This window comes from Anopheles maculipalpis, chromosome 2RL (genome assembly GCF_943734695.1).
Source record: "Anopheles maculipalpis chromosome 2RL, idAnoMacuDA_375_x, whole genome shotgun sequence".
In the NCBI taxonomy this organism is placed as follows: domain Eukaryota; kingdom Metazoa; phylum Arthropoda; class Insecta; order Diptera; family Culicidae; genus Anopheles; species Anopheles maculipalpis.
Genome location: NC_064871.1, coordinates 69,240,698 through 69,260,166, shown reverse-complemented (window position 1 = coordinate 69,260,166; position 19,469 = coordinate 69,240,698). Strand labels below are relative to the sequence as shown.

Below are 19,469 nucleotides of genomic sequence, written 5' to 3'. Positions count from 1 at the left end.
AGCACATCGTGTCGACATGGCCAGGTCTCCAATCCGGAAACTCGGTCTAGGGCTGCAGTCCTCCATCTACGGATGCATCCGATCTCCGACAAGTTAGACTCCACTTGATCCAGCCAACGAGCTCGCTGTGCTCCTCTACGCCTCGTGCCGAACGGGTCGCTGACGAGCACCTTCTTGGTGGGGCATGTGGGTGGGGATATCAGCACCGCCAAACAGCTCAGCTAACGCGTAGTCCTTATCACTCGCCGTTCGAAAATGACGAGAGCATTGGCGTCCTCCGTCAGCATAGTCCAAGACTCGTACCCGTAGAGGACTACCGGGCATATCAAGGTGCGGTAAATCGTACATTTCGTGTGTTGTTGGAGTCTTCTGCATCACAGGAGTATGTGGGACTCCATAAACTCCTATAGTAGTAACGTAGGCACGATTCCCCTGAACAATGCGTACCAGCTTCCCAGGGAATCCGTACTGCTGCATGGTGTTTCATAGTTCGGTTCGATCTATGGTATCGTAGGCCGCCTGGAAATCAATGAACAGGCGGTGCGTAGGGATCTGTTGCTCCCAGCATTTTTGGAGGATCTGCCGTAGAGTAAAAATTTGGTCGGTTGTCGATTTGCCTCCAACAAACCCCGCTTGGTAGCTTCCGATGAAATATGTAGCAAGCGGTTCCAGTGTGCAGAAGAGTATTCGGGACAGGATCTTATAGGCAGCATTCAGGACTATGATGGCCCGGAAGTTAGCCCAGTCCATCCTGGCGCTCTTTTTGTACAGTTCTTCATGATCCCAAATCTTAACAATCAGCCGTTGCATGATGGCGGAAAACCTCTCCGGACCCATCTTGAACGGTCCGGCCACCAGCCCATTGCTGCCAGCTGATTTGTTGCATTTCAGCTGTTTAATGCCATTGATGACTTCGTCCAGAGATGGCGGGGGTACCTCGTCACCGTCATGCTGGCTGTCGTAGTTCTGCGCCTAGTTCGGTGCCTGCTGCATCTGCTCCGTTAAGGTGTCTGTCGAAGTAGCACTTCCACCTGTTGATCACCTCTCGCTCGTCCGACAGGATATCTCCTTCCTCCCTGCGGCACATAGCGATCATGGGAGTAAAACTGCCCCGTGCCGCATTCAACATCCTGTAGAACTTGCAAGTTTCCCCGGAAATGTGACCCATTGTCTTTGACGAAACATGGGGGCATTTCAACCCACTAAAACCAATGTTGTTTAGTTATTGTTTTGAGCGTAATTTGAATCTCACCACCGTCCTGCTTGGTTGTTCGTTGACAACACTTTATGCAGTATTTGCTAAATTTAATATCCACGCAATAGTTTCATCCTTCTCAAACCTTTTTTGGGGTAGAGGTGTGACCAATGATCATTATAAAGCGGGTCAGCGTGGTTTAGTAGAAGTTGCAACGTTTTCTTGATGCAGAACCGTTATCAAATTGTCCTTTCAACTATAGAACTGGTGAAAAAGTTAAGAAAATCAAAAAATATATATATGTCCTTAAAGCTGTTAAATTTCTAACTTTTTTTATTCCGTAAGAACGGCTTGTAAGAACCGTATTGCTCAAATTCCTAACTGCTCTATAATTCAATAAAAAATCCCTTGTAGCAAAAAACCAAAAATAAATAAAATGTGTAAAAAGCTCTGAAATGTGTGGTTAAGTGTAAGAAGTGAGCCGATAAGTCTATCGCTTAAGAAAGAGCCGCTGACGAGACACGAGACACTAATAATTGTCGAGAAGCAGGGCCAAATACATTCAAAAACACTATTGCAATTGAAGACATTGCTCGAGGAGAATCCTTAGGATTAACTAGTCAATCTTTTCCCATACAAAAAGAGCCGAGACATGTATGAAAAATGATCCAGATCTCAGCTTAAGCTTCGGAACATCTGCTTCTTAACTTAAAGACCTTCCAGGTTACGCCGGCCATCCAGAGGCTTAGTAGACTTGCCGATACCACGTAGTTGGATAGTCAGGCTTCACTACGGGTGAACGGTCCGGATGGGATTTAAACTCCGGATTTAAACTGCCGCGTAAAGATCGGCGACCCTGTCGCATAGACCACCGTGCCAGAATAGGAACATCTGCGATATTGGCATATAACATGTACCGACACATGAAAAATTAAGAGAGAGACTTATTCCAGATGGACAGAGTATGTATCAGAGATCCCATATTATAAGATCTCAACTTGACCAACTGAAGCCAGATATTTTTAGTGTTTAAGCAAAACACTATGATTCGGTTATAGCACAGTCAGCATCAGCCTTCCCTACCCATTTGCATTTATATTAGATTTTATCATTTTTCAACCCAGACTCTATCCGGGTGGAGCACGATTTACAGTTTTCCTAGTGGCATTGTTAGCGGTCCCACCCTCCACAAAAGCCACCTTAAGATAGTGAGATCCACTCTGTTTATCTACAATTTTACCCCGTTTATCTTCATCCTGCAAACGACCGTACGAGCTAAATTATGCCACCCGTTTCGTTCTGCCACACTGTGCGAAAGTTCAACCGGGCAAACTTGTTTCCAATTAAAAACTTGCCATCCACTTGTGCGCCTACCGGTAGCGTAGTGCACGGTACTGCTAGGCTATTCATTCTAATTATGATTGCTCGAACGACCCGTACCGAAGTCAGCTGGTAAGAAGTTTAAGCTTCTTTAGAATGGTTCTATTGTTGGAGTTGGTTGTCTCATCTTTCATCAAGCTTTCTGTGTTTCCCGTGTTTTCAGCGCTAGCAAGCCTTATTTGTCCACAGAATGGGTTAAGATTTTAGGTTTCTTTCTTGCTCGAAAGGTTCTAGTTTTTGGGACTAGCTGGTGAACTACACGACTACATGCTTTTTACCTTCCCCCTATCCAGCTGCTACCTTCGTCATAATTATAATTTCAAGTCCCACAAAGGCTTCTCGAGACTTCCAATAAAATAGGTCACGGCGGTATGACTGTGCACCCAATCATCAAAAGCCCTTTTGAACTGCGGTAACAAAGCATGGTTTCTATTGTTCCCAATTGTTCATTCAAACAACGTTGAAATATCATCTTTAGAGCGGGGTACTGCCAAAGCATGGTGTGTTGTGCTATCTGCAAAGTAAAAGTGAACTGCACTTGATGGTAATACTATATATTGGCACATTTCGCTAAACAATTTTCCCGACTGTCAGTGCAGAAATCGAGGAAACTCGATCCCAACTTCGGTAATGGAATCGAGCGAAAACTTTTTCTCGATCGACCATTTGCAAGCAGAGGAGGCAGCAGCAGCAGCAGCAATAGCATATTGTCTTGTGGGTGAAGTTTTTCGTGTGCTGTCGAGCATTTCAGGATGAAATTGTACTGCTCTAGTTTATGTTTAGCCATAATTCATGATTTACTTGGTCAATTTCTAGTTTCCTCCAAGGCATTTACAGGGGAAAAGTTAAACTCATTGCTTTGTATGTGGTTAGAAATGGATTACTTTTCCGTATATTTTAATTTGAGGCACATTTTTGACTCGATGTATTACCTCGACAGAAAATTTTACATTTCTAGGGATTGTAATATTACGCGGTTACGTAGCTTTCGGTTCGATTGTACCACAAAGTCCTCCTCCTCCAGTTCCAATGTATCGCTCAATTTGTCCTGACCGAATGCTCGTCGGAAATTGGTGATGTCAAAACACAGTCGAAACAAGAGTGTCACCACTCGTTCGTTTGACTAAACTGCCGCCTGCAAATGGTTGGCACAACTTCATCTCCAACGCCACCCTGCGAATAGTCATCAAAATGCCATCAGATCGGAGTGATACGAAAATGGCACAACATCGATCGGAACAATCGCTTGCGCCATCCTCGCCAACTCGCCAGAACTCATCCAACTTCTCTAGATTGAGGAAATGGCAATGAATATTTGATTCGTGGATTCGTGGCGTTCCGGCGGTATAATTCGGTTATTTTGTGTCGCACGATCCCCCAAAACGGGGCGCGGCAATGTGTGCTGGTGATGTGTTTTGTGTGGTGGAAACATTTTATCGATTCGTTATCGAAGGTTTGGGAAAAGCCGCGGAATAGGGAGAGCAAGAGAGAAAGGTGCGGAAATTGTTTTAAATTTTAATGCTCTCATCCGTAGCCTAGAAGTAGCGTTTGAAACAGCGTACAGGCTAGACGACGATTAATTGGATTTTGTTTGTGGTTGAGAAATAATGGCTGAAAGGGTCGCTGGATGCAGATATTTTAACCCGAAAGAACCCGAATGGGAATGGTACGATGCAATGTTTCGATGCACCAAAAGGGTGCAGATGTTTGATATTCAAAATTCATGCTACCCAAACGGACCTGCTGGAAGCTCACTTGGTACATGAAGCTTTGTGAAAGCCGGAATTGTAAATTCCTGTAACTTTTGGTTAAAACGTTCACAAGTTAATCGAACGTTCGTTGTAAAAGGTAAGGGATTATAATTTTGCAGACGAAACCTACTGAGTTTTTGTTGCCTTTAAGTCGCATTCATGCGGCTAATGGACGAACCGTCCAAAAGCAGAATAAAATTTTAACAAGGTTACCTTAGAGAATCTTCGAAGCGTTCTAGAATGCTTTCATTTTTACACACCTTTTCACCGACGCCCATTATGTGATTAATTTTCACCGTAGAATAATACACTTTAGTATCCTTCGGAAACTTTCCACCAAGGTTGAAGAAGCAGTCTATTACCTTTTAGTAGAGTAATAAAGACCTGCCATCCATTTGGCCTCCTTATGGTAGATTGCTTTCCCATCTGGGGCCCATAAAGTGTCCTTCCTTGCTAACTTGGTGCACCTCTTACTGAAACCTGAATTTCGCAAAGGACCTTGAAATGTTCGTGTCCGATGGGATTCAAGAAAGGAACACACATTTTACACGTGTAAGTTCAACGCATGATTGACAGCTGGCAGGTGGAAAAATCGTTTTACTTCATCCAGATCACAATCACTTTACCTTACGCATCAACCTGAAGCACTTTACTCGGAAGCGCTGATAGATCTGAAGTGTGGAGAGGTAGATAAATCGAAGAATAAAAATAAAGCTTTTTCTTTGACTGCTTTCTTCAAGGGAGAGAGAGAGAGAGATGCATGGAGCCTTGAACAGTCGTTGGATACTGCATTACTGGATTCGTCCAACGGCATAAAAAGATGACATACTTATTGCATTAATAAGTAATCAAATTCAGTACAAGCATTGACGTGCCATCGAAGGAAAGAGATCATAATCGTATCACTTTTCATCTTTCACCCTGAGAGGATGAACGTGATACGTGACGGCTCGTCTATTGGCATTCGATTCGTGCGAGTGCTTTACGTGTTCGAACGCATAGATACAAACCGTTCCGTGTGGCTCTCGAACGTTAATCGAATTAGGCAATATTTATTATGCACTATGGCAGATCGATGAAGATGGAGTCCGTGGAACGCTTTCGCAGGATCATTCTGCTTATGTTAATTGAGCTGGAAATGATTGCAATAGATTTGAGCAGTTCCGATTACGATATATTTTGCTCTATTTCCCTGAGCTTGGCATGCTTAAAGTTACGAAACAAAATAGAGGAAATGTCACAGTATTATTCGTATTCGCCACATATTTCCAACGAAACGTGTCAGATAGCCAAATTATCGTTTTCCTTGAATTATTGACAGAGGGTTTCTGGTAAAGGATGATTATCATTTACTTATTTTGACTTTTGACAATCATTACCATGAAGAACAAAGTTTATTGCGCCGTTAAACTTTAAAACTCACCCTTTAACCAACACGATTCGCAATTTTCCTTTTACACGCCCTCCAATTCGTGGGAAATGGCCAGAAGGTATATTTTCCGTTCATCATAATTACGTTATTTCCCTACGGTACGTCTGATTACGTCGCACAGGCAAACCAGTCGGTAAGCTTTTCCACCACCCATACAGACACAGTGCAAAACCGTACCATTGTTTACCGCCGCACATCGCATCCTTTCTTGCCGCGTTAACGCTCAATGACCAGGCGTCTCCATCGCCCGGTGGCAGTTCCGCGCGTACTGCAAGCAATTTGTCTAGTCTGCCTTTGTGCCCGTGTACCATTAATTATAATCATACCAATTCATTCCGAATGCGAACGGTCATTGTAGGCTGGCCGTTTCGCTACAGTTCTTACTGGTGGCAGGAGCGATACTGGTTGGTGACTGGGCACGTGCCCAAACCAGCAATGAATGAAATGCTTGTCCACATTCCACCGCACTTCGGCTGTCAAAGCTGTCGGCCAATGATTGATTGGACGCTTCGGCAAAATAACTTACTGTTTTATTGCTGACCAATAAAACACCTCTCTCAGAGTGTTTGCGTGTGTATGAGAGGTATGTTCAACGCTTTGGCAAGGAATTCACAACACTGTCACGTGTCACGAAAAACAGTTTATTTCTCACTTGAAATAAAAAAAATAGCAACAAAATGTTGGGGTTGCGAACAAACATCCCTGGAGACAGAAGACTGCACTTTCGGCATCGTTAAGTTCGGTTCTTCTCGCCTGACTGGTACACGCAGAAAAGTAGCGCATCGTGCTCAGGGACGCCTACAACACCCGGAACGGTAAGGTGATGAGTTTTAATAATACATTAGACATGCGACACAGTACCAGGTAGCAGTTGCTCCATCAAACTGGATTAAGATCTAGCTACCCTACAGGGACTACAGTAACATCCCACAGCATTCACCGTCCTACAGGGCACGGGTTTGTCGTGGTGCACTTTTCTCAGAATACGTACGTGCCCTTGTATGATGTTGAGCTTTTGTTCTACGGAAAAAGTCGGCATGTTTCGTTACACCGGTCTGCTACATGCACAAATATCCGGCGTTTGCAACAAAAACAAACGGATCGTTAGTGCTAAACGGATTTTCCAACGATTGGATACAATGGGAGGATTTGGGCGTTTGCTTGCTCGTGCTTTACGCAGAACCGAAAGCATATTCTTCGAGCTTTTCGATTTGGTAATAGAAGCATGTTTTATTCGTTGCTTTTAAATTATTTCGGTACAACAGTTCACCGAGGTGAAGCTATCCGAGCATTTCATGAGGTTGAACAGAATTGTGAATTTCGGACGGACGCAGCAAATAATTACCATTTCGTTTGGTGGATTAATACGGAAGAGAGTGAATTTATTATTCGTGCCGGTATTTATAATATTTTGTTGAGTGCCCCTGGCACTCACTGTCTGAAGCGTGGGGAAACTTAACGAAACCGATCGTCCTGTCGGTTTCCTGGTTGCTGTCACTGGCGTTGTGTAAACAGAGGTGTTACATTTGTTTTAAACTTTTGTTATTATTAATGATAGAGAAAATGTGGGTTTAAACATACGATTTTCTTTTCATCGTAAAATGCGATTGTGAGGGAGAAAAAGAATCGTACGGATACGCCAAGCGTTAGCGAAGAAGGAATCAAATTTTTTGTCTCTGTGACTACATTCGCCTCTCTATACGAAAAGTGGTTAATACTAATACAAAACTATTGCGGAAGTGGCTTATCTATTATTTAAAACTATTGCAAACATCTATTGTAAACATAAGTTTAGTACAAAGTTAAAGCTATTGCTTAAATTTATTTGTATAAATGGCTGATGGCGTAAAAATCTAATAAGACAGTTTTGACTAATTCTGATCTAATAAGACGGCAGTTTGTCGGGTGATGACATTGTCGCTGTAAGGAAGATGAAAATCTTCCTTACCGGAATGTTGAAGACATCGAGGCCTTACCTTTGGTAAGGTGGACTCTCGATGCTCATCGGCAGAACAATCCTTCCAGGTCAAGACCTTTCATATTCAGAAGGAATATTCCTTACAGGCATGTTAGAGGTTTGAGAACTTACCTTTGCTGGGGGGACACTTAAACCTCTAAAAAGAATTGAACACCAGATTTGGCTTCTCTCTAGACAGCTCCTCCGTGACTGAGAATCCAAATTTATTTATACCCAATTCTTACAATAGTTTTGGCTCGCTTTTTGTAACCGAACAAGATTCCTGAGGGGGTTTCGTTTTTGTTATGTTATTGGAAATGTGTCATTTTCATTGTACTGATCGGTTGCGGTGCGATCGATTGCCAAGTCTGCTTAACATGTGCCGGATATCATCCGTCATTTATTCTATCGGATTGGTTTGATATTCATGAAGTTATTTGTTTTGTGTTGCTGACCAATGTCTGCAACCGTCTGCAAAGCCTTGCCTGCACGGGTTGTTTTGAAATGATATTAACAGGTTGGCTGATAAGTCCCCGGTCTAACAAAGAAAAACACATTTTTTTTGTCAAAATTCGTTTTTATTATTCAACATAGTTCCCTTCAAAAGCGATACAACGATTATAATGACCTTCCAATTTTTTGATACCATTTTGGTAGTACTCCTTCGGTTTTGCCTCAAAATAGGCCTCAGTTTCGGCGACCACCTCTTCATTGCAGCCAAATTTTTTCCCTGCGAGCATCCTTTTGAGGTCTGAGAACAAGAAAAAGTCGCTGGGGGCCAGATCTGGAGAATACGGTGGGTGGGGAAGCAATTCGAAGCCCAATTCATGAATTTTTCAAGCAATTCAAGCAACCAAAAGCTGCTTGACCAAAGACGCTCTGTCTCACAAACTAATTCACATACAGACGTCACATTTTGACACGAATCATTTGAAGGTTGGTGCTATATAAAAATAATATGCTTTTAATACTAGCGGCGCATTCTATGTGTCAGACCGGGGACTTATCAGCCAACCTGTTATATTGCATTGCGTCTCTCGCTACCCTAACGCGCTGGTAAAATCTTTAATGTTCTTTTTGAGCATTCAAGAATATGCATTTCTATTTTTGATGTAGGTTACTTGAGTTCAATGAATTGCCTGTTTCAAAGCCCTTTCCTAGCCCTCTCCTAGCCCGCGGTCTTATAAGGTTATCAAATGTCTCTGTTGATGAACTATTATTAGGATGTATAGCAGGTACAGTGACCACCAATCAAATAAGATCACCTGCTATTGCACATTAGGCAAAAATGAGATTGTTAAGCCAATTTTCATCGAATCGTCTTAATTTTTCTTGGGACAATTTAGCTACACATTTTGGGAACTCGTTCCTGTCATTGGATGAATCATGAAATTGATTATTAGTCACTTGTTTCGATTTTGATAAAAATATGGTTCAAACACATAAGACCATGAAATAAGACTTAAATAAGAATTGAGAAATTAAAAAAAATACTTTTTTTATAGTTTTGGCCTTTTGAAACTTATTACAGGTTGTTTCATTACATTGATACACACAAAATCATTGATAATTTTTTGGACAAAAACAAACATGCTTTAGATAGTTCAGTAGCTGATGATCAGTCTATCCCAATTTGGTAAAGTTATACCTAATAGATGTATCGAAATCGAATTTTTGAAAAGCGGATAAAAAAGTGGTCTTATATTACTGTCCGTCACTGTATGCTACACGATATTGCCATTGTCAAACTAAATTATAAATCAATTTACGTGATAAGATTGCGCGATGTAAGAGATGTGATGTCACTAAAGGATGTTCAATGTAACAATAAAAAAAAAGCTAAGATGAGCCTATTCTTGCAACTCAATTTTCCAATTAGTCCTGGAATACCTTAGACACAGAAATCCAATTATAAGCACAATGTATTCCACCAAAGTCTGAAGCTCGTTATGGCATCTAATAATGCCATCAGTCTTTTTTTTTGTGATTAAAATGCCATCATCCTTTCATCATTGATATACAGCACAGTATCACATCTTTCGTGTTCTTTTAACCTTTATACCGCCGTCCGGAACATAACTAGTCCTGGCATTGGGCTCTGAGAGGATACTTGTTTTGCCTGCAACACAGAAATGCTATCACAACCGCAAATGAACCTCACGAGCGAAACACAAAACTAACAATTCTTCCACACTCCTTTCCACCGTGCCTGAGGATGAGAACTACGGTGAGCCAAAACAACTGTATGCGGTGTGTGTTACGGCAAAATTTCGGATCCACTTCGATTGCACCTGCACCAAAAGGAAACCGTTCTACTGTGGGAAGAATGTTTTCGTACCTTTGCCATACGAACTGTGTGTGTGTGTGTGTATGTGTCTGTCTTTTGAACTGTCAGCATTGTCTTGTTCGAAGCTTGTTTTCTTGCATACTAACGCATTTGCATCTGCATCGTACGGGTACGAGGCGCAGTTTCGTGGTTTGCGGCAGTATAGGGCTTTCGGTTCGAATATCGATCAATTGTGAGCACTATTTGCTCATCCATAGAACACATTGTGTTCACATAACTATTGTGAAAGTTTCTCCATTCAACATGCAATGGGCGAACCCGCTTCCGTAAAGTAGCAAATGAACATACTGTATTCTTTCAATTGTTTCACAGCTCAGCATGTTTCTTCTCGAGAATCGCTTCTTTTATTGCAAATTAAAAAGAATTATGCGGTGTTTCTAACATTGACCGTCACCGACTACTCTTCTTTCCAGATAAAGGATGTGACGAGAGCAATCAAGAAGGCAGTGGTGGCCGGCACACTGGACGAGGTGCGTACGAAGGCGGCGGAAAAGTTTGGCCGCACGGATCTGCCCAACATTCATCTCGATTCGGACGGTACCGAGGTGGACGACGAGGACTACTTCCAGACGCTCGAACCGAATGCCGAGCTGATTGCGGTCTTTTCCGGCGAACAGTGGATAGATGTAAGTTCAGAACCGATCGTTCCACCATCTATTGTTGTCGTCCGTTTTGGGTTTGCCAGTATGCTCGTAAATCTTTCCCCCATCTGGCTGATCTCTCCGGTTCGTTGGGGGAGGTTTTCGTGGCACACTCTGTGACACAACGAGCACAGGAGAGGGGAAACCATTAACAACTTGTAGAGTGATTCAATTCGGTCACCTCGCGGTACCACAAGCGAGAAGAATTTATTGATTAATGGCTGACTCTGAGTGGTGGCAGGACGCGAACAACAAGTTACACGAACCTTAACCTCATCAACAGCATCACAAAGAAATCGAACAGGGAAAAGTCGACACAAGTTTTCCATGTTGGGGAAAGTTGTGTTTTTTTGGTTTGCTTCGTAGACTTGCTTCCCTTCTGGTAGACAAAAGCGTTGGAAGGAACAGATGGAGTCTAATGTACTTTGTCAAAATTTGATATAAAGGTTGATACATTTGATAAAGGCATGAAGCGAACGCAGCCGGATGTTGGTGCAGTAATTTAAGCTTCAGTTTACTTTTGGAGCGATGGAAAATTGTTTTTGTGGTAATTCTTGGTAGCTTCTACATGACCAATAATGGATAAATTTATCAAAAGTGAGATAACGAAGATTTTTTTGTTCATTGCAACTCATTTTTTTGTAATTGTTTAGGCAACTTTAGGACTTTGATCGAGGCTAGTCGTCAGTCTAATATTTTTCTCCCCTCGAAAAACAACTTTTTCTTCTTCGACTCCACTACAAATTCAAGTCAGCCCTGGATACCTGAAGACGGTCTAGACCCTTACTCATATTAGGGTTGGGGGGAACTCTGTAGTAGATCAACGAATTCACTCCGAACTCCTGCTTTAAAAACCTGAGCAAACTCCGAAAAAAAATCGAAGTAAAATCCGGAATTTACTCCGAAGTAATCACTCCAGAGCAATGCGGACATTACTCCAGAGTAATACGGAGTTAGCATCGGAGTAATCCGAAGTAATCTCCGATATTAACTCCGGTGTGAACTGCAGAATCCATGTCAGGATACTCCTGCTTGCTGCGGTGTCAACTCCTGATTTTACTTTGGATTATAAACCAAAATAAAATAAAAAATAATCCAGAGTAATTACTCCGAAGTTCCTCTAGAGCCCTCTCCTCGAAGAAATGAGGAGATACTCCGGGAAAAATGACGATTTACCTATCACAAGTCCAGTTGCTAATCGTCCTCTGTTTGTGTCTTCCAGCCAACACACTACGTTACAATTACGACGCGCCGCGATTCGGCGGACATTACCGACAGCCCAGACGTGGAGCGAATACATCTGAAGAAACTGGTCGCGCAGATGAAAACCAACCTGTGCAATGTGTCGGTTCTGAGCGAACCGGACCTGGAGCTGCTATCAAACATGGACCCGAACTCGGTGGCCGACATCACCGGGAAGGACTTTATCGAGCAGCTGAAGGAGGCATCAGGCAGGTTAGGGGGAAGAAGAGACCGGGATGTGGTTCTGGTTTCTTGAAACCCCCATCTAAATACGTCTCTGGTCCTTTTAGTTTTTGTTTTGTTTTATGTTTTGTTAATTTCGAGTGAAACATGTTTGTTTGTTAGTTTATTACCAATTAGCTGTTATTAAATTAATTTAGTTCATGGGGCTTTTTAGATTTTTCTTCATTTGCACTTTTGAACATTTTTTATTTTTATTTTATGATGAGAAATCAAACACGATCTCCTAGATTTTTTAGAGATTAATACGAGGACTCTTGTTTCAATAACCAGTAGAAGACTTCATTTGTAGTACACGCTTGCCATTCATCAGAAATTTTAATAACCCTAATTACAAACTAATGTCTTACCAACATATTCATTTGCAACACAGTGAGGTGATTTCTACATTTATATTAATTCTAAAACGGTGTAAAAGTAAATGTTTCCATACACTAACAGCGCTTATTTATTTACTAATTTTTCGTTCTCTTGCTTCTGTTGTTGGATCAATTAGTTTTATGTTTGTAGAAATAACAAGTTTGCCTTCTAGAGGCACCGCACTTGTTCCCACTTGATCAACCACTCCGTCTTCTCATCTTCATCCACATCAATTGAATCGAATATTGCATTTTCTTCGTATCCGTTTCCATTCTCATTTCAACGTGCAGAATCTTGCATGAAAAACGAAAGGCTGCTGACGCAATTGAGCTGCTAAAGCTGATCGCCAAGCAACCGATCGCGAGCAACGACGCAGACAGTATTAATCGCGAGTACGACGATGGTGCTGATGATGGTAATGCACGCCAGCTTCGCTCCTTTCTAACTGCAACGACGGTACGGTCCGGTCCTATCGTTAATCAACCTCAGCGCGCTGATATGACTGCTGCCGCTGCTGCCGAAGAATCGTCCTCCTCGCCTTCCACCACCACGCCTTCCACGACGATCCTTTCGATTCCGGCTACCATCGATAGCTACAGCGATGGCAAGCATAACATCACCGTACACCTGCAACCGACCGTTGGCAACTGCGGCTTCGAAAGCAGCACTGGGGAAGACACCCTTGACACCTGCCGGAAGCCAACAGACAGCAAACCGGACCATGGCAAACCCATTTGATATCTAATGTATCAGGTCAATGTGTGTCACAAGTAGTCGGTGACACACGATTGGCACGATTATTGTGATTTGTTTTAAACCGTTTTTTGTGCTGAATAGAAGCTGCCTTTTTGAAGAGTGTTTGAGCGATTAATTTGTGGCAATTTGTACGTGATTATTTTTTTTCGGTTTCCCTTTTTAACGTTGGCCATAATGCAAGAAAAGTGACTGCAAAGAAACAGTAAAAAACAGTGCTTGAGAAACTCCAAATGATTAACATTAATTTAACTGCCAATCACCGCCATTTGGAAGGTAACACAGCGACGAAAATATTACTACTAGAAAGAACAATAGTGCGCAATAGAATACAGAACACGGCTAATACGAAAATCAATAGACTAGTAACGAAGTAAAATCTAGAGCAGTTTAGCATTCGACAGCACATGTTGCGTGTGGTACCAATAGGACGAAAAACCGCATAGAACTAGCAAGCATCAAACCGAACGTCTACAGCACAACCAAGATAAATGAAGCTGGTCAAGAAACGCTTCCACTACTACGTCAAGTGAATATCCACATTTTAACAGGTATGCTAACTTTTTCGCACTATTAGCAAAGATCTTTAAATAGGATCTAAACGTTCTTTCCACAACTACTGAGACCGATCGTGAGTACAGGGTGCGGCAGGAAAAAAAATGGAAGGTGTAGAAATCATATCCATGTTATATAGGGCCAACAATAGACTCGCCTTCCAACTGTCGTCCGTTCATTTGATTCCACGGGCTTGTTACAGTACACTTCAAAGACTTCACACGTAGATGAAATATTTGACAGGATTTTTGAGCCAACCATTTGAGGTCTATACAGCTAGGGAGACCTTCAAATTTTTATGCAAAATTAAAATTAAATTAAATTACAATTAAAAGAGATGCCATTTACAAAACTATTGCAGTCAAACCAAGTCAAAAATTGTCATCCAATTTTATTCGAAACTTCAATTTTTTCTTCTTGATCAGAGGACTGGATTCTTCCCTATTCCTTCCAGGAATTATGCTAAACAAGTCTATCAAGTTTGAGTCTCGGGAGTCTCAAGTTGACTGAATATAGATGGTTTAATCGTTTTCGCACTCATCCTGCCGCATCATGTAATCGAAATTGGTAAGGGAATAAAAAGAGGAACCAACAAGGATCATACACAAGTTTGTAAAAACAAAACTAAACAAAAAAACCCGAATTAAACAAATCGCACACCCACGATGGCCAAACGTTCGTATGTGGTGATACAACGCCTAATATTACACATGTTAAAATGTAAAACAAATAACACAACATAAACGCATACCACACACGCACAGGAACTCGTGGTGGAAGCCACGAAACGGCCGAAACATGGCACCACAAAAACAAAAACAAAAAAAAACACTTGCAGACAACTCAATTATACGTGTCGGGGGGTGATTATTATAAAGACTGAGCAGTTCATTTTAGTTGTTCGAGATCGGAGAGAATGGGACGACGGCAACGACGAGGTCACCCTGGCAACGACGAGGGCTGCTGGATAAAGGATACGGCTTTTGGGCGGATGATGGAAATGAACTGTCTAAAATTAATCGAAAACATTAAAAATAATTAAAAATCAATTTGCAAATCAATTTTGCCCCGGAACAGATGCGATGAAGGCGACGTTTGTATTTGGGAAAGGGAAAGCATACACAACAATATTACAACTCCAATATTACAGGGGAGACACACAGAAGAAGAAAAAAATGTGGAAACAAAAGTGAACGTAACAGAAAAGCCTGATAAATTGTGAAACCGAGAGTGGTTAGTGTACGCGGCTAACAGAAAACATTAAACGAAAGTCAAAATTAATTACCAAACATTTTGCAAACTTGAACTGGTTTATTGCACCGATAGGCTGAGAACGAGCAACGGTCGTTTGAGAGATGTGTTTTGTTTGTTGTTTAAATTTTGTAACACGGAGTAGAGTTTGTGGCTGCAACTATATATGTGTAGGCTAGCATTATGAAAAAAAACATAAAAGCATAAGAAGGTTAGCTGTATACAGATACGTTTAAAATTCGTAAATTATAGGTGTGTCGCATCGGTTAGAGAATCATTGTTTGAGATGAACGTTCAGCCATTATTGGTCAGAATTTTTTTTCCACACAAAATGCATCAATATTGGATGCAAAAAAGATTAACCGTAATGTCAACGACCGCTTATCAATGTAATTTTTGCACTTTAATTCCTTAATTTCTTTTGATAGGGAAGACTTGAAATTTAGAGAATGCCTAGACCGAATTGTTTTTCATTTTTTGAAATTTATTTTAAATGTTTTGTTTCGATTGTTTTCGATTGTTATCCCTTACATCTGCGAGCATACGCTTTGTTACGGGAGTTTTCAATTTGTTTGAATTGTAAAGCTAATATCTTTCGATGTGCTCATCGTATTTGTTTGAAATTTTCCAGAAAGATGAAACGATTTGTTGTCTAACGAATTACATTTAGATGGGAATTTTAAAAATTCTTCCTTTTATTTTTCGCTTCCAAAACTGAAAACCCTTTACATCTACGATAACGAATTGATCACTAACCAGAGTTCTTCTCTGACATCTGCCAATCTGTGTGTTGTTAAACTATTTATGTTGCTTAAATCAATCTTAAAAGTTTCTTTTGTAAGGATTTTATTACACAGTTAAATTAGCATACGATTTCAAATATCATATTTATCATTTTATATTCATTTTTTATATGAACTCTAATACTTTAATACTTATTCACCTATTCCTTGGTATCCAATCGCTTTACTTAGTAGATGAATTTTCTTTTTTTTTGTAACGGAAGCCTATTTTAGAATAGATTCCGATGCACTTTCGGCTTATTGATACGGGCAAACACATATTTTGCCAGTCTTCACTTATGTGTGTTTGTGCAATTGCTTGAACTATGCATAAGAGAGTAACAAGCCTTTCGTTTGAATTGTTTACAACCAGAAAAATTGTTTGAATAATCATCCGACAATAATTATTCTACATTTTTCTGATCATAAATATTAGCTACATGGTTTTTTAGTAAAAATTAGATAGACGATGTGTAATAACTGAATTATTAGTTTTTTATGCTGACTTAAGCCCAGCTAGAGATTCTATAAAAAGAGAAAAAGCATAATCTTAAACAAAAAGTATGTTTTGCGCTTGATACGCTACCGTAGATGTAAGGTGTGCTTTGGAAGCCGAAAAATAAACAGAAGAATTTTTAAAATGCTCTACAAAATGTTGTTAGTTAGGCAACAAATAGCCTCATCTTTCTTGGAATTTTCATACAAGTACGATGAGTACAATCCAGGAAATTGAAAACTCTCATAAAAAATGTATGGCCTTCCTCGGGTCGTTGAACAACGTGTATTTGTTTGGTCTTAACAACTACGGTTAATGAAGGAAAGCATTCAACCTAATAAACACACACACACACAATTCCACGCTGCCAAATGTGCACCGTACTCGATCACGATCATTGATTCCAGGGAAACACGTGCGCACTGCAGAGAAAGTAGAGGTCGTTTTTTTGCCTCCCGTAATTTCGTAACACAAAATCCAACACAGAACACGTACAATCTGTAGGAAAACAGGTGCGACTATGTAACTTATCAATCAACAAGGGTCGTATGCAACGGTCCATGGGGTAGTGGATCGGAGACCGTAGCAGTTCTCTGAAGGAAAGTAGGATTCTAAACGTTAATACGAAAATAAACGGTATGTTAACACGAGTGCATCATCTACTACAACAAACCACACCCCAAAGCTCATCCGTGCGCCGTAGAGATCCTTACAATGCCGATCTGCAATCTATTGAAAGTTAAATAAACAGGTTTTAATCATACGTTTAGTAAAAAATACCTCTAACGATCCTTTTCGTGCTTTCATTGATTGTGAGAAATTTGGGCATCGGGTGCTTCAAGGTTCTAACAAATTGTTTTATTGAAACAACGAGCTGTTCATCAGCAATTATTTTACTTGTACATTTTTCAGCGTTTGTGCTTTAACTGCCCCTTTCCCGGGGACAACGAACGATCCGTCTTTGTAGCACGCGACCAGCTCTCCATTCGTTTTCAGATCCGGTGCGACCGTTTCAAAGATTTTCTTCTTCGGATTCATCACTACATCCGGTACGCGCGGGTACCCCTCTACGTGTACCAAATCTCCCGGTACGGAACCCTCCGGTGGGGCTAGAATTTCTACCTTATCCGGTGACGATGCACACATCACCATCGCTTCCGACAAGATGCCGCGCATTTTGGCCGGCTTTAGATTGCACAGTGCAACCACCAGGCGGTTCTCCATCTGCTCGATTGGGACGTACTTTACAAGCCCGGATATGACGGTACGCGGTCCATTCGGTTCGCCACAATCAATTTTCTCTACGTACAGGCTGTCGGCGTCGGGATGGCGTGAAACGTGCACAATCCGTCCGACACGCATATCGAGCCGCCCCACATCAACCGGCGGTTCCTCGACAGCTGGTGCACCAGCAGCCTGTTTAGTCTCGCCCGCCTGTTTTTCCTTCTTGGGTTTCTTTTCCTTCGGTGCCTTATTTTCATTCTGTTGCTGTGCCTTTGCCGGTGCTTCCTGGGGTGTTTCCTTAGCTACCGTTGGTGGTTCGGCAACGGGTTCCATTTTAACGGTCACCGGACCACTGCCAGCACGTACCTGTTCCGGTGTGGGAACGGGAATCTGTACCTTGCCGTGGGCTACCTCCAGTGTAATCAATTTCTTCAGACACGCATCCACCTGTCGACGGAGCGTTTCATTCTCTGTCTGCAGTACGGCGATCTTGCGCTGCACTTGCTCATTCTTGATCGTCTTCAGCTAGGTGGTGAACAATTATTTGCATTACTCTACCGTCGGGTTGTTGACCGTGTGGAAAATACGAAAATAAATCCATCCCTACCTCCTGCTTCAGCGACTCGAGCAGCTCTTCCGCTGCCTTGTTGTTGGACAGGATGCGCTGCAAATCACTCATCTTCACTAACCGAGGTACGGTGAATGTTCGTTTTACGATTGTGCCAAAGCTGATACTAAACATTCGCCGCAATAGTGAGCTGAGGGAGTCCGCCGGTATCGGGTAAAATTGTAACCAAAACACTTTCTGTTCTGTTTTCCCCGATTGCGACCGCTATGAAACGTGGAGACAGTTCGATGGCTGAACTGTCAAAATGTTGGTGGTTTGTTTTCATTTTCCCATCGCCCAACGACATGACCATTGATCGAATAAAAGTAGATTAAATGTAACAAAAAATACAATTCTTTTATTTGTTTTGAATGCTCAACTCCTTTTCATAATCGCGGAATATAAAGAGAAATCACTCGAAAAAAACGGCTAAATTTACATTTCAAACGTCCGTAGAAATGTCAAGCGACGATGTTGTTGTTGTTGTTGAAGATTTCGGATGATAACCCAACAAACAATTTTACGGCCTACGACGCTCGAATAAGTCCGCTCTGTGCGCTGCTCCGTGCGCAGCTCCAAGCCGTAGCACGACTTCGGGCGGAAGTGAGAATCGAGCGAGTTATAACATTTTAAGCACTGATATTCTTCTTCTTCTTGGCTTAACGATTTCTAAGGTCACGCCGGCCATCAAATGGATAACTAGATTGTCGGTACCACGTAGTTGGATAGTCAAGTCAGTCCTCACTACGGGGGAACAATCCGGATGGGATTTTAACCCCGGTCCTGCCGTTTGAAGACTGGCGCCGATGTCGCATGTACCACCAGCTCTCATATAAAATGTGTCAAAACCAACAGCTAAAATATCCACTATTCTATTCAAAATATGTGGTACGTTTGAAACATTATAATACATGAGCTAAAATTGACAATAGAATTTGCGATTTACAAACCCCCACGAAGGTACATTTATTTACAATTGATTATGACGGACCAGAGCCACGAAGGTACATGAAGCGCAAATTTTTATTGAGAGATTTTTTGGTCAAATCTTGCGTTTACGCTCAAGCTTATGCTTCGTGTACCGTTGCTTGGTCAACCACAATCATTGTTTGTTGGGAACAGACTGCTGTCAAGAGTGTCATTATGATAAGAAAGAGGAATTTATTGAAAACAAAAAACACGGACACGAAAATTGTGCTGTTTTGTAATTTATCCTCCCTCCCTAGGGATTTTATCGATTACATTCGAACGAAGAG

At 41.6% G+C, this 19,469-nt stretch overlaps 2 protein-coding genes across 2 annotated transcripts in view; one reads left to right on the top strand and one right to left on the bottom strand.

The window, feature by feature from the left end:
• LOC126556231 (DNA fragmentation factor subunit alpha-like) overlaps nt 1–13,321 on the top strand; it is a 30,600-nt gene extending 17,279 nt beyond the window's left edge. The window contains exons 2-4 of the mRNA XM_050211456.1: nt 10,476–10,688; nt 11,926–12,158; nt 12,836–13,321. Coding sequence (XP_050067413.1) covers nt 10,476–10,688; nt 11,926–12,158; nt 12,836–13,283 — 894 coding nt within the window. The 3' untranslated portion in view covers nt 13,284–13,321. The remainder of the gene's footprint in view (nt 1–10,475; nt 10,689–11,925; nt 12,159–12,835) is intronic.
• A 3,949-nt stretch (nt 13,322–17,270) lies between these two features.
• Nucleotides 17,271–18,376, bottom strand: LOC126556200 (aminoacyl tRNA synthase complex-interacting multifunctional protein 1). The gene is made up of 2 exons (XM_050211427.1): nt 18,214–18,376; nt 17,271–18,131 (listed from the first exon to the last, which is right to left on the bottom strand). Exons 1-2 carry the CDS (start codon nt 18,346–18,348, stop codon nt 17,271–17,273), a joined length of 996 nt encoding a protein of 331 aa, XP_050067384.1. The 5' UTR covers nt 18,349–18,376.
• Nucleotides 18,377–19,469: the final 1,093 nt, after the last annotated feature.